This window comes from Crocuta crocuta, unplaced genomic scaffold (assembly GCF_008692635.1).
Source record: "Crocuta crocuta isolate KB4526 unplaced genomic scaffold, BGI_CrCroc_1.0 scaffold181, whole genome shotgun sequence".
Lineage (NCBI taxonomy): Eukaryota > Metazoa > Chordata > Mammalia > Carnivora > Hyaenidae > Crocuta > Crocuta crocuta.
The window spans coordinates 689153-705117 of record NW_027527952.1 but is presented as its reverse complement, the minus strand read 5'-3'; the positions used below and the strand labels follow the sequence as shown (position 1 = coordinate 705117).

The 15965-nt window shown below is 38.4% G+C and overlaps 1 protein-coding gene across 1 annotated transcript in view; it reads right to left on the bottom strand.

Annotated features, from left to right (window-relative positions):
• The window catches only part of ITGA2 (integrin subunit alpha 2), a 105948-nt gene that overhangs the window by 18532 nt on the left and 71451 nt on the right, over positions 1-15965 (bottom strand). Inside the window, exons 14-19 of the mRNA XM_077752501.1 lie at positions 11034-11237; positions 10226-10362; positions 6948-7087; positions 3764-3915; positions 1037-1147; positions 386-468 (exon numbers count right to left, since the gene is read on the bottom strand). Coding sequence (XP_077608627.1) covers positions 386-468; positions 1037-1147; positions 3764-3915; positions 6948-7087; positions 10226-10362; positions 11034-11237 — 827 coding nt within the window. The remainder of the gene's footprint in view (positions 1-385; positions 469-1036; positions 1148-3763; positions 3916-6947; positions 7088-10225; positions 10363-11033; positions 11238-15965) is intronic.

The following is a 15965-nucleotide window of genomic DNA, read 5'->3' as shown; positions in this document are numbered from 1 at the left end:
TAAAAGGGCCAGTGTTCAAATACTTCACTCATGTTAAAGAGAAGAAGATAAAACTCTTTAGATTTGAAAGCCTGAGGAAGTTGTTTAATAAACTATCTTCCTAGTAAAATGATACAGACAACAAGGAAGTCAACGCTATTGGATTTTCTTCTTTGTTGATTTTAATTATATTGTAAGGAAAGGAGCCATCCAAATTCAAAAGTTTTTTATTTATTACTGTTTTACTCCTAGAAGGATGGTAAAAATTGAAGTTCAGATTTTAAAGATCTCTATTAGTTACGGATGTTTCTTTTGCAGGAAAAAAATCTCCATAAACACTCATTTGAATCAAGGCACTAATGTGTCTTATTTCTACATTTTATGCTGAGCTCTGAAGCAGACTTACTGAGCAGCTGACAGCTGTTGGACATCTAGAACTAGATCAGAGCTGCAGACTCCGTCATCCCCACAGTCCTTGTAGAAAGGGATCTACAAAAAAGGAAAAACAATCCTACACGTTTGCTTTTGACTTAAAATCCAAATTGTGGAAGAATATATGTAGTAGTATTCCATTTATATAAAGCTCAAAACCATACAAAAATAAAAAATATTTTAGGAATATATACATGGTTAGCAACACCAGGAAGAAAAGCATTGATAAATGCAAAATGCAAGGTGATGATCTGCCTCGGGGAGCAAGATGAATGTGGATGTGATGGGGTAGGGAGAGATACAGAGAACATAGGTATTGGCAACATTTTTAAAGTAGACGGTGAACACAAGGTGTTTGGCTTTATGGTTATTTATTTCTTCAACCGATATTTATTCAACACCTCTAGTGCCCCAGGCACTGCTCAAGGGGCTGGGAATAGAAATAGATTTTTGAAAACAAAAATCGCTATCTTTGTGGACCTTGTATGCTGATGAATTTCACACAGAAGGGTGTTTCATTTAGAAGACTAACAATTGAAAAGTTCTGTCCTAGGTAGCTTTCGAACACTATTGCAGTGACTGTGAAGCTTTCTTAGCCAGTCTGAATTCCAAGAAGGGCACTTACACTGAAGACCTTGGCCTTCTCAGAGTAGGCTTCAAGCGCAGGGCTGGTGCCAGGGTTTTCCAGACTGATGTTCACACACAGATCCAAAGAGCTGACAACATCGGAGGGTTTCTAAACACATAGAGACACAGAAACAGTGAAGCAGTTCAAAATAAGAAAGCTCGGCAACTTCAAAATAAGAAAATGACAACAAATGTGTTGTTCATGATTAAGAGCATAGTCCGTTCTCAATTATGTGGAATTATCCTTGTTTTGAATTTTCAAGACTCTGGCTTCTTTATGTCTTAATTCTGCTCAGCCTTTCCAAGTCTTCTTCTATGAAGAAACCTAGAGACGTGGGTTCAGTAAAATATCTAAACCAGCAAATCTTAGTTTAGCTCATCAGTCACCTTGCTATTCATACACAAGTAATAAATATTTAGAGGCTCTGCCCAATTTTAATGCTTAAAGGATCTTTTGGGGCACCTGGGTAGCTCAGTCAGTTAAGTGTCCGACTTCGGCTCTTGCCTTTGGGCCCCAAGTTGGGCTCTGTGTTGACAGCTCAGAGCCTGGAGTCTGCTTAGGATTCTGTGTCTCCCTCTCTCTCTACCCCTCCCCGACTCAAGCTCTCTCTCAAAAACAAACAATTTAAAAAAAAAAAAAAAAAGGACCTCTCTCAGCACATCGTTCTTGGGTTGTTGGCTAGGTCTTTCCAGTTCCTACTGCCAAGATTTAAGAAGGTCTTTAGATATCCTGACCAAATCTTTGTGAGGGAATATTATGACCTAGATGGGAAGGTGCTCAGGACCGGTGTCAGACAATAACAAGAGAACTCCCTTCCTTAGCCAGAACCTAACTGTTCTGCAAAACCAGATAAAGGGGATTCCCACATCGGAAACCAGGTCCCCCAATTTCTGGCTCTCACATACTGTTAGAAGCTACACTGCCTCTTGCACACGTTAGATGATGCAAGTATCACTTGGCAGTACAACTTCTCCACTCTGCCTTCATGGTAGAAGGCAGAGGTTTTTCAGCCTTCCAGGATGCATTGGGCTACTCCCAGTTTTTGAGGGTTCCTATCTCCTAAAAAATGTAAAAATGCCAAAACAAGATTGCAAGAGTCATCTAGCGGTTTTCTTACAAACATCTTCTCAGTTCTTGTCAGGAAAANCACTTGGCAGTACAACTTCTCCACTCTGCCTTCATGGTAGAAGGCAGAGGTTTTTCAGCCTTCCAGGATGCATTGGGCTACTCCCAGTTTTTGAGGGTTCCTATCTCCTAAAAAATGTAAAAATGCCAAAACAACATTGCAAGAGTCATCTAGCAGTTTTCTTACAAACATCTTCTCAGTTCTTGTCAGGAAAGAACAGTATCTCTACAAATGATAAACCCTAAAAATCCAATTTGCCTTTTCCTGATCAGTAGTGAATTTGTTATCACCTAGTCCATTCACAGGCAGGACTTATCTTGCCAGGAGCCCTTTCGGCGGGCAAGACTAGCGTGGCATCCCGACTGTAAGGAGAGGTTTCCTCAGCTGGCTGTGGGGTTGGCACACAGAATGGGTTCGGTGTTGTTATTCAATATAGTGTCTTAACTGAAACAAGATCTCTTCACTGACCCAAACCACACACATCCTCTAAAAACTTCACAAGTACACATCCATGTGAACGGGATATATATGTGAATGACAGCCTGGCTGACTTCATTCCCCCAGACTGGATTCTGTGTTTTATTTGATCTACCGCTGAGCACAAAAATAAGAGAGAATGAGAGCCAGCTTTTATCCCTTTAAAGAATCTGTATAGTCTGCATCTTAACAACAAAGTTTCAGGCCTTCATAAACAAGACTTCTTTATTATGAATAAGAAATTAAGCAATTCAATGGATTTTAATTCCCCTATTAACTTTGTTTCTCCAACTTGTACTTAGCATTTTTGAGATGGGATCTCTGTCTCATCGATCTATATCAGAGCTATCTGGGAGTACTCCTCAAATCTGCATATTCCTTAGACCTTCAAACCCAAATTTCTGGGTGGTGAGGACCCTGAATACAGATTTTATAAAAGTTCTTTTGGCAATTCTTATACATTTTAAATGCTGAGAACCATGTTATAGGAAAATTCGTAAGTAGTTCTTTTAAAAATGGTTTCCAGAGGAAATCACACTTTCAAAGACCATTACATGGTTTCTAAGGGAAAATATTCATATAATTTATAAATTTCCTGTTGGAAATTTTCCTGAGAATTTTTCCTACTTGTGAGATTTTCAAAATTCATGTGAACTGTAGTAACTATGGCATAAGATTAGAATAATTTTTAGCTCATGATCTACCAATCTTGTCCTATATTAATTTAAATACAATAGGGGAAATCAAAATTGGCACTGTTTGTTTCAGCAGCTTAAAATAAAATTTTTCCCTGATAGGGAAATGCTAAAATTAAATTTACTATCTCTGAACAGCTCTCCCTGGTAAACATTTAAGAAAGCACTGTCTTTGATTTCTTTAACAATCTTATTTTTTAGACTTTTGGTTATAATTCCAAATAGTGTTTCATGCTACTAATATATTAATAGAATGTGACTATATATTAGCATAAAGAAAATAGGATTTCCTGCCCATGAAATTAGACAAGAAAAGCATTAATTAGAATGGCAAGCATTTTATAACTCATAAGCTCCCTTTTAAGACTTGGACCATTCATTAGTCTCTAAGAGGAAAGGAGGGGACAGAGATGACTGAGGCCTTACCTGTATGTGGATGATGTACTCAGAGCAACTCTGTGTTTGACTTACTGTCATATTCTTCTGCAGGCATCTTTCATTATTTTCTTTAAATAACCCCCTAGAGGTTACTCTGGATGAATACAGGTCTGCATCAATTGTGATATTGTATGTAATGGCTAGGATAAAAATCATGAAGAAATGTTACTACAAATAAACTTTTACAGAAAAACCATCCCTAATTGTATGTTACTGGGTGAAGTCAAGGACTTCAGAAAAATATAAAAACAGTCTTTATGTTGATGGATTGTGAGCTGCAGACAGGCATGACGTTTGTAATTCACACTCTGGTGTGACCTAGGTGACTGTGGATACAGAGAGAGTGATTCAAAGAAGTGTGGCTTGAAGCAGTGGGGAGAAAAGTAGACTTGCTCCCAGGAGACCTACTGAATGAATTTGGTCAAATTACTCACTTCTCAAGCCTTGGTTTTATCACCCCTAACACAGTGAGATGTTAAAGAAATAGCTACTGAGCACCTACAATTGAACACATTCTTATATGTCATCTTTTACAGGTTTTGCTATAATCCCAGAAAGTGGATATGATCATCTCATTTTTCAGGTAATGAACAGAGTAAAAGAGGTAAAATAAAACCAGCTCTGTTCACAACAGCTAGGGCATGGTCAGAAATAAAACTGGAGTAGTTTTTAAACCAGAACTCATATTCTTTCATTTCCGTGCTGTTGTGAGGATTAACTTATTTGAGTGTTAACTGAGATACTCTGATGGAACATCCTAGATGCTTATTTGGGGGAAGGCATGCAACTCCTTGGTAATAAGTTTGGAATCAGACGGACTTGGTTTGAATTCTGATTCCACCATTTATGAGCTCTAGGACTTTAGGCAATTTGTGTAACCTCTTTGAACTTCCATTTCCTCATCTATAAAACAGAGATAATAATACTAACCCAGGGAAATGAAAATGAAAAAAAATTCAATAATCCTACTAACCCAGGGAAATGAAAATAAAAAAAAGCAATAAAAACTGATGTCAGTTGCCAATATACAAAGTATCAGAGCCTTCAACTAAAGCCTGCTATCCAAAATTGAGAGAGAAGACCTGATGATATTCAAAGCATCAGCTGCTTTACCTGGAGTTACTTCATCTTATTATTTTCAATATTTTAAAGATTGAATAGACTTCCAAAAAACATTAATTCTACAGGTTACACTTAAAATATCTATTAGAGATGTTGTATTGTTTTTCTTACTCCAAGGACTTAATGAAATTCACAAAGATAGATAAAACAGAAGTGAATCCAATGAACTAAAACTAAGTGGTGAAAATAATACAAAGGGAAAATAATGCCAGGGAGGGGAACATAGTTAGGACAAAGTACGCATGATAATACGATTTTTTTTTTCAAGTAGCCTGGTAAAAAGGGATAGTCTAATAGGCATTAATTTTCTTATGTTATTAACTTTAAACGAGTGAGCACCTGATACAGTAAATCACAAAGACCATATGCTTTATAAATTTACTTTTCAAAGCTGTGAAGATGGGATTCACGTCTTACATACTATTATTGCCAAGCAATTAAGTGACAAATGATCAGGGCTGGCTTATCTGTGTGGATCTGAAGTCATCAAGGAAAAGGTACGCAATGGGAAGAAAGTCCAGAGATGCTAGACAGCAAGTTGAAGAGAAGGACATTCTCCGAAGTCTGTCTTTGAGAGTTTATAATAACAGAGGGGGTAAAGCCCTGTCAAAAAGTGGAAGATATAGGAGACAAATCCTTGCTTTCAGGCCAGGAGAGCTAACCATCCAGTGATTTCTGCCAACTAATATATTCCCCAAATTAATGTTTTAAGCAGACTAGCCACTTAATGTCCCCCTCAACCCAGTTTTTATTGAGATGTGATGGACACTTTGTACTGCTTAAATTTCAGTTGTACAGTAATTTTGTGTAAATATTGGCAAATGATTACAATAAGGTTCATTAACAGATCATCTCCTCATGCAGTGTCAACTCTGTGTCTATGTTAATGTTTAAAATCTGCTCTCTTAGCAACCTTCAAATACACAACACAGTACAGTACTGATAGCTATAGTCACCATGCTGTACATTACATCTAGCCACTTAGTGTTTGTAGAGGAATGGTTTTTGACTCAACTATCACAGCTCCTCAAATGGACCTGCTACAAGGCAGATCTGTGAGATGTGCTACTCAAAGTTGGGTCAGCATTTGAATGCCTGAAAGGAAAAATGCCAGATAGATATAGAAAGTAGGAAAATATGGAAAGCATGCCAAGATGGGAATCCAACTTCTGCTTTGTGTTTTTAACCTATGCATTTCTTGGTATCAATCATGACAAAGACTGAAAATATTAGAGGCAGGTTAAGCCGGTTTGTTAACCACTTAATGAAACACTTGTAGGAACAACAGGTGGCTGAAGTTTAGAGCCAGACTCTGATGGAAGGGGATTAGAACCCATGAAAAAGCAGCGAATGAAAGAAGGCCGTGTTTAATCGAGTGTGGAATCAATTACTATGCTCTGTGGGTGCTGAAGCAGGAGAGATGAAAGTGAGGGACAGTGGGTAGAAAGGACTCGGCCAAGTTCCGAAAGATGACTTGGCTGGTCCAAGAGAGAGATGACAATTTGTCCAATTTTCCTCACTCTTTCCTCCTGACAGGACACATTTCAGAGTTTTACTCAGTTCTCTGGATTATTTGGAGCATTTAAAACACTGGGCACAAACTATGTGTTGTTTTGTATTTTCTCCCATTATTTCATGCATATTAATTTCCCAAGAATAGGAATATTTGGTATCTGTACTGAATACCCCATATCAATGCCATGTACTAATATGGGTGTACACCAGTGTCGTGTGTGTATGTGTGCCCAAGGTTTGGGGTGAGGAACCCATAGGTAAAAGAAGCTTGAAGGATAAATCTGAGTGAGCCTGGGACTAGGTCACAAAATAGTAACTTTGTTTGGCAGAATGTTACCTTCTCAAGACAATAGAAGGTCTAACCAAACCTTCCATGCCTAATTAACCATTCTCAGACACCTCAAATAGGGGGCAGCTTAAAGGTCAGCAAGACCCTTATTTCTTTTCATCTATAAATCCAAAGTACAGGTTACATTCAGGACTAAAACTCTACAAGCAAACCTAAATCCATACAGATTATTTCAGGTCAACCCACCCACTTGACTGTTTTGCTTAGTAGGTCTAAACTTTGCACTGAAACAGAGTTTGAGTTTTATGTCAGCATTCTTGTTGAACAAAGTAATTTTTTCTGGTGTGAAGGAAGCATTCACAGATACATCAGCAATACTCTGTGACCTGAAAGACATAAATGGAAACATATTTTACCACCAACTAAATGTGCTATAACCTTTACCTGGAGGATCCAGAGCCAACATTATCAAATTATTTTCTGTATGATCTAAGCACTTTAGCGGTATTTCATATTTGAAAGCCCTAAGATGGCAGGCAGGGATAATATCTTTTGTGTTTTGTGACTATATTGCCAGCCCAATCCACATTTATATTTGTTCAATGCATGCAGGAGCACAGGACGTGGGTCTGCAACCTCTTTGCAAATAAATTTCCAAAGTCACGGTCCCTATTGTGTTTGCCAGCTGGAAGCAGTGATGTTCCCTCTTCCCACAAATGGAGGGGAGAGCAGGTGAAGAGGAGGTGGCAGGGCTGAGGAGGGTCTCCCTGTCACCTCCCTTAATGATTGCCAGCAATTCTTTGATGTGTGGCTTATGACTATGATGGTGGCAACTAGTGTGATACCAGAAAGTGGTGGAGGCGTCTCTCTGGCAGGGTCCTACACGTTTCTGACTCTGGCACAGCCCTTTAGATATCTGAAGGGCTTTCCCATACACATGGCCTCATTTGCTCCTATAACAGTCCTGTGAAATAGATCAAATATTGTCTCCCTTTTATTGGTGAAAAAGTTGGAAGCAAACAAACAAAAAAAACATTTGGTAACTTCTCACTTTACCGAGTAACAGTTAGCAAGTAAGAAATTAGAACCCATGGTCTCCTAGTTCCTCTGCCAGTGAAATTATAACTTCATCATAATGACTCTTTGTGCACACTGTCCAGTATTTTCAAAGCAGCAAGTAGTAATGAGTAACTTCATTGTTTTTGAAAAGTACCACAAGAAGATGCAGAAAACATTTAAAAAAATATTTCATGTACCATCTGAAGGACTTGAGTCAATTGAAAAAGTGTTTCATTAGTTCATCATATACCTATGAGGCCCCCAGTAAGCAGTCATAAAACATCCAATAGCAAATAAGACCTAAAATGTCTATGTGAGTGCTTTCTATAAGTCAGTCTCTTTAAGCCAGTCTTTAATCCCAGTGTAGATGGTGCCATTGAATGAAATGGTTTTGTAAACTTGTTTTTTAAAAATTATTCTCAGGAAGTTACCCAGAAAAATCCAGTCTCAGTACCTTATAAGAATGTGACCAGAGAGGCACCTGGGTGCCCCATTCAATTAAACACTTAGTTTTGGCTCAGGTCATCATCTCATGGTTTGTGGGCCAAAGCCCCACATCAGGTTCAACACTGATAGTGTGGAGCCTGCTTGGGATTCTCTTTCCCTCCCTCTCTCTTTCAAAATAAATAAACTTTTAAAAAAGTATTTAAAAAATTTAAAATAAAGAGTGTGACCACAAAATGACATGAACTTAGCTTGACTAATCACTTAGTAAATTGATCTGACTCCATGTATCTTGACTTTTTGAAGAATGAGATCCATCTTCAAAGAAAAAAATTTGGCCCTCACTGAGTGTATTTAAAGGGAGCATCAAGGTATCTGGCTGGCTCAGTTGGTGGAGTGTACAACTCTTGATCTCAGGGTTGTGGGTTCAAATCTCATGTTGGGTGTAGAGATTACTCAAAAAATATAATCTTAAAAAAGCAAAAAAAGGAGTGTCATAGTATAGTAGTAATAGAGGCTACCAAGGATGAAGCCTACACCAAGATGGCTCAAGGGTGATGTTCACTGAAACGTATGATTTCTTATAAAAATGTTTTCAAAATAAGTCATGTAGCTATGTTATCATACCTTGTGTTTCTCTAATGACATATTACTCTTAACTAATTTTATTCAGTAAATAGATTTTAAAATTTCTCAGTCTTTGGTATTCCCAGGACTCCCCCCCCATTAAGTTTTCATTAAAATGATGCACTCAAAATAATACATTACATCTTTTAAAAGCACAAGTGAAATGTTGTAAAAAATTTAATGAAACTCTGAAACAACACATAAATTTGTAATGTTTTCCTGTTCTTGAAGTATTTGGACATTTAAAGCACATTTTCAACAGACAAATGAAAGAATGAAATATATTTTTGAGGAGGACTCGACCAAATTCTTAATTTTCTTCTGATTCCAATCCCTGGCCAACCCCATATATTTATTTTTGTTCTTGAATCGCATAGCCCTGGAATCCCTTATTGTTCCTCCCTGCTCTTCAACTCCTACTGAGGTCAGTGGGAGGTCAGCTAAACCTAAATAATGGCTTCTTGTTTAGGACTAATAATTTCAAAAGTTACTTCATACCACATGAGAAATTACACTTTACTTGTGTGGTCTGAATGTTCAGTATTTTCTAGGGTATTCTCATGAGGCTTCCTTTCTGTGAGCTGAGGTAAGGCTATGTGGAAGATAATACTCAGGAATATCTTGGATACCATTTCNCATAGCCCTGGAATCCCTTATTGTTCCTCCCTGCTCTTCAACTCCTACTGAGGTCAGTGGGAGGTCAGCTAAACCTAAATAATGGCTTCTTGTTTAGGACTAATAATTTCAAAAGTTACTTCATACCACATGAGAAATTACACTTTACTTGTGTGGTCTGAATGTTCAGTATTTTCTAGGGTATTCTCATGAGGCTTCCTTTCTGTGAGCTGAGGTAAGGCGATGTGGAAGATAATACTCAGGAATATCTTGGATACCATTTCAATTTTTTTTTTAATGTTTTTATTTATTTCTGAGAGAGAGAGAGACAGTGTGAGCAGGGGAGGATCAGAGAGAGAGGGAGACACAGAATCTGAAGCAGGCTCCAGGCTCTGAGCTGGCTGTCAGCACAGAGCCCGATGTGGGGCTTGAACCCATGAACCGTGAGATCATGACCTGAGCCGAAGTCGGATGCTCAACCAACTGAGCCACCCAGGCGTCCCTTGGATACCATTTCAAAGTCTTTGTCTTTTCTGTATACTTTTTCTACTGACCATATGGAGAAGAGGAACTTGATGGCAACGTTAAGCAAATATATATTTTTTTCTCCCACAAGGAAAAACACATTTCTTCCTTTATGTAAACTATGACCCACAAATGTCCTGGAGTCTTTTATAATGCATGTGGTATTTCCACAATTCCTGCACAGCTATCTGCTGCTCTACTTAGCAGGTCATTTTTCAGTTAGCTAGTTTGTGTCTGGCTCTCCATGGACTCACCAGAGCTGAACCACTTGTCCAAAAGCTCCAATGGACACATCGGTGATGGAATCCCCATTTAAATCACTGTAGCCATCCAAAGATCTCCCAAAGTATTGGAGATGGCTCCTAAAGGCTCCATCAGATCCCAAGATTTTCTGAAAGAGCAAGTTTGACATAAACTTATAATGCAGGACAACTAAAGTAGAAAAAAGGGAGCTCCTATCTGGCACTGTTAGATTCTCTATTTAGCTACTTCTCAGGTTGTTTTATTCTCCACAAAGTTCCATTGGTTTTTCAATCACAACCTTTCCTATCTGTTGATCATTTTTGCAGTCATGTCAAAAAACCAGCATGAATTTTTTAACATAAAAATCACAAAGCATCATGAGAGGAGTGGACTGAGTGGGATTTGAAGCAAGCTCAGGTTGTGATTCCTCTCCTAGCTCACTTCTTTCAGGACTTCCCTGGAAAGTTGCCTGATCAGTGAGGTCCTCTTGCTCATCCTTTAGAATACCTGGAAACTCCCATCCCTGAACTTGAAAATATATTTTTTAATTCCCTATCATTTATTCTGATCTGGACCATTTTATCTCATTTATTTTCCCCCTGTCTTGACAAAAACTTAAGATCCACACAGAGGAGAATTTTGTCTGTCCTGTTCCTTATAGTATCTCCAGAACCTAGGACCGGTTCACTAAATGGTTGTTTGTTGAAGGATAAAGTACTAAATTAAGTGGGATGGATTGGATTGTCTGCATGGTTAGTCCCTAGCTCTAACAGGATGATACTCACATGTCAATACATCACCATGGAACTCAGGGATTACCTGGGAATACTCCCTGTGAATGGTGCCCTCATGACCATTGTAGATGTACACAGCTCCAGAGTTCTGATTTTCCAAGGGTGAACCAACTATTACATCATTAAAACCATCCATGTTGATATCTGAAAGAGCTGCAATCGCTGAACCAAACCGAGAATTTTCAACACCATCAGGGCCTTCAAGAAATTGGTGCCAATTCAAAATGCCCTTGAAAAGGGGAAAAGAGGATGATTAAAGCAACTCTTATAACTTTTATCATTAAAATCACAGCAAATGATGCCCGAACCAACATTTATAAACTGTCAAAAGTAGACAATTTTAAATCTATATTTCAAAATTCTCTGTTGGGATAAGCACTGGGTGTTATATGGAAACCAACTTGACAATAAACTATAAAAAAAAGAGGAACACCAAAAAACCCCAAAAACCAAAAACCAAAATTCTCTGTTTATGGTGACAATTATACCTAAGAATTCTAGCAAGTAAGCTTATAGGATAGGTGTTCATAGACCAAAGTGAAAGGAGGGAATACTCTTTACCGTGGCTGCACAATTTACATAAAACTATCCGTGTCTTTGGCTCATTTTTCCCTTAATATTAGAATCTTCACTGATTTCCAAACCTTTTTATTTAAAATTTGCTGATGAAAATATATTAATATCTTGACTAAAATTAAGGTGGAGACACAAAAACACAATGTCTTAATTTAAACCTTTGCTTAAAAATTACTGACCAGTGGCATAACTATAATGGGATAGGAAGTCGAAAATGAGACAGGTTCTGGTTCAAGATGGCAACCCTGAACTCACTTCCTCTATGGAACATACCAAACTATACCTATTAAAAGGATAATTCCTCCTGAGAAAGAACTGAGGGCTGACTGAACAGCTACTAAACAATCAAAGATAGAAAAAACGGCAAGAGAACAACGAGAAAGATGGAGGCTCAGTAACACAGGGAAACTGATGCAGTGGGAATGCATAGTACTGAGAGACTAGGAACAGATTCTTCTATTGTTGGGCACAGAAAATAAGCCACAGTTTAAACGAGCAATTAGTATAGAAGATGTGGCATGTGCATCTGTGTATATATATGTATATGTATAATGGAATATTACTCTGATCAAACAGAATGAAATCATGCCATTTGCAACAACATGGATGGAACTAGAATGTATTATTCTAAGCAAAATAAGTCAGAGAAAGAAATAGCATATAGTTTCACGCATATGTGGAATTTAAGAAATGAAACAGATGAACATAGGGGAAGGGAAGGAAAAACAAAATAAAAATAGAGAGGGAGGCAAACCATAACAGACTCTTAATTACAGAGAACAAGTGGAGTGTTGCTGGAGGGGAGGTAGGTGGGGGGGATGGGTACTAAGGAGGGCACTTGTTGGGATGAGCACTGAGTGTTATATGAAAGAGATGAATCACGGGGCACCTGGGTGGCTCAGTCAGTTAAGCGTCCGACTTCGGCTCAGGTCATGATCTCATGGTTCATGGGTTCGAGCTCCGCATAGGGCTCTGTGCTCACAGCTAGCTCAGAGCCTGGAGCTTGCTTCAGATTCTGTATCTTCCGGGGGTATAGCTCAGGGACAGAGCATTTGACTGCTCATTCTGGATCTCTCTCTCTCTCTCTCTCTCTGACAACTCCCCCCACCCACCGTGTGTGTGTGTGTGTGTGTGTGTGTGTGTGTCTCAGAAATAAAATATTAATAAATTAAAAAAAAGAAAGATGAATCACTAAATTCTACTCCTGAAACCATTATTACACCACATGTTAACTTGTATTTAAATAAAATAAAAAATCAATTAGCATATAAAAGAGACAACACTAGATATCTGCCACATAGTGGAGGCAGTTTAAAAGGGCCAAGGAGTGGTAGGAATATTCTCTTCCCTTTTACTTTAGAAGTGCAGACTGGAGCAGGGTCTGAACACCCTAACTAGTGGGTTCAGATGTCATAGCAGGCAGGCCTCAACATTATTAGAAAAATTTTTTTAATGTTTACTTATTTTTGAGAGAGACAGAGAGAGAGAGAGAGAAGCAGAGAGAGAGAGACAGAGAGACAGAGCCTGAGTGGGGGAGGGGTAGAGAAAAAGGAGACAGAATCTGAAGCAGGCTTCAGGCTCTGAACTGTCAGCACAGAGCCCAAAGTGAGGCTCACACTTGAGAACAGCAAGATCATGACCTTGACTGAAGTTGGACGCTTAACCAACTGAGCCACCCAAGTGCCCCATGGTCTCAACACTATAAATGGCAGGTCCAGTCATCACAGGAAGCCTGCCAGCTCAGCAAGCCCAGGGTCTGCAAGCCCACACCAGCTTCTGTGGTACAAGGACACAGAAAATAAGCTGTGAAATTTTAGGATTCTCTTTGTTTTTGTTTCAAATTTAATTAAAAAAAACAAGTTTTATTTTTAAAATGTAAACTGGTACAGCCCCTCTGGAAAACAGTGTGGAGGTTCCTCAGGAAACTAACAATAGAACTCCCCTATGACCCAGCAATAGCACTGCTAGGAATTTTCCCAAGGGATACAGAAATGCTGAGGCATAGGAGCAAGTGTACCCCAATGTTCATAGCAGCACTCTCCACAATAGCCAAAACATGGAAAGAGCCTAAGTGTCCATCAACAGATGAATGGATCAAGAAGATGTGGGTTATCTATACCATGGAATACTACACGGCAATGAGAAACAATGAAATCTGGCCATGTGTAGCAACATGGATGGACCTTGAGGGTGTTATGCTGAGCGAAATAAGTCAGGCAGAGAAGGACAAATATCATATGTTTGCACGTATAGGAGGATTAGGAGGAACTTGACGGAGGACCAAGGGGGAGAAGAAGGGCGGAAATGGTGGGGGAAAGGGAGAGAGGCAAACCATGAGAGACTCTTGAATGCTGACAAAAACTGAGGACTGATGGATGTGGGGGGGAGGGGGGATGGGCATGGAGGAGGACACTTGTGGGGATGAGCACTGAGTGTTATGTGGAAACTAATTTGACAATAAACTATTTGTAAAAAAAAAAAAAAAAAGTTTAAAAGAGTAACTAGCATATGCAGCCCAGCTTCAGTCAGCCAGCAAAAGTGACCAAGCACACACAAGTCTGCACAGGGGACACTATACATAAGTACCATACACCATCCTTCAAGTTTAGGAGCAATAGCCATTCTCCCTAATCCACAGAAACAAACTCAAGCAAAATGCTCTTAAAAAAAAAAAAAAAAGAACTAAAACCACAGAAAAAGAACTAAGTGAAACAGACAAGTGACATGCCTGATAAAGAGTTTAATGATTATAAAGATACTGGGCTGGAGAAAAACATGGAAGATCTCAGTGAGACTTTCAATGAAGATATAGAAAATATTAAAAAGAGCCAATTGGAGTTGAAAAATACATTAACTGAGATAAAACCACACTAGAGGGAAGGAATCAACTATTGATTCGAGGGTGCAGAATATACCAACAACCTGGATGAAAAGGTCATGGAGAGCATACAAGCTGAACAGGAAAAAGAAAAAGGAATTTTTAAAACAATGATAGATTAAGAGATCTCATGGACAACATCAAGCAAACAAACATTCCTGTTATAGAGGTCCCAGAAGAAGAAAGGTATAGAAAATTTATTTGAATAATAAACTGAAAACTTCCTTAACCTAGGGAAGGAAATAGACATCTAACTCCACAACAAATTCCAAACAAGATGAACCCAAGGAGGCATATAATAATTAATTAAATGTAATAATTAAAATGTTAAAGGTTAAAGATAAAGAGAATCTTAAAAGCAGCAAGAGAGAAAAAAGTTACTTAGAAGGGAAAATCTGTAAAGCTCTCAGCTGATTTTTCAGCAGAAACTTTGCAAGCCAGAAGGAAGTGACATATTTAAAGTGCTTAAAGGAAAAAACCTGCTGCCAACAATAGTCTACTACGCAAGATTATCATTCAGATTTGAAGGACAGATAAAGAGTTTCCCAGACAAATGAAAGATAAACGGAGTTCATCACCACTACACCAGCCTTACAAGAAATGTCATAAACCACAGCAACAAAATGAAGGTCAAAAAGATCATCTCAAAAGATGTGGAAAAAACATGTGACAAGTTTCAACATCAATTCATGATAAAAACTCTCCAAGTGGAGTTAGAGAGAAAATACTTCAACATCATAAAGGCCATATATGAAAAACCCAAAACTAACATCATACTCAGTGGTGGAAAAACTAAGAGTTTNAAATAAAGACACCAAAACCGACGGGACAGAGATGCCTGCCTGGTGATCAGAAAGGATCTCGGGGCTCTCTCACTCTCTTTCGCCGACACCGTCCATCCTTCAGGGACCCCTGGACCTGTCGGAGCCGGCGCGGCCTCCGGCAATAAGGATATTCACTCTCATCATTTTTATTCAAATAATACTTGAAGTCCTAGCCACAACAATCAGACCTAAAAAGAAATGAGGCATTTATGTGGGTAAAGAAGGAATTAAACTGTCATTATTTGCAGACAAAATGATACTATAGAAATAAAATCCTAAAGATTATACCAAAAAGCTACTGGGGGTAATAAATTCAGGAAAGTGGCAGGACACAAAATTAATACCCAGAAACCAGTAGCATTTCTATACACTAACCATGAAGTTGCAGAAAGACATTAAAATGTCATTTACAATAGCACCAAAAATAAATATCTAGGAATAAACTTAACCAAAGAGGTGAAAGACCCATACTCTAATCAGTATAAAGTACTGATGAAAGAAACTGAACAGGACACAAACCAATAGAAAGACATTCCATCATGCTCGTATTAATATTGTTAAAACGTCCATATTACCCAAAGCAATCTACACACTGAATGCAATCCGTATCAAAATACCAACAGCATTTCTCACAGAACTAGAATAATACTAAAATGTGTATAGAACTACAGAAGATCTG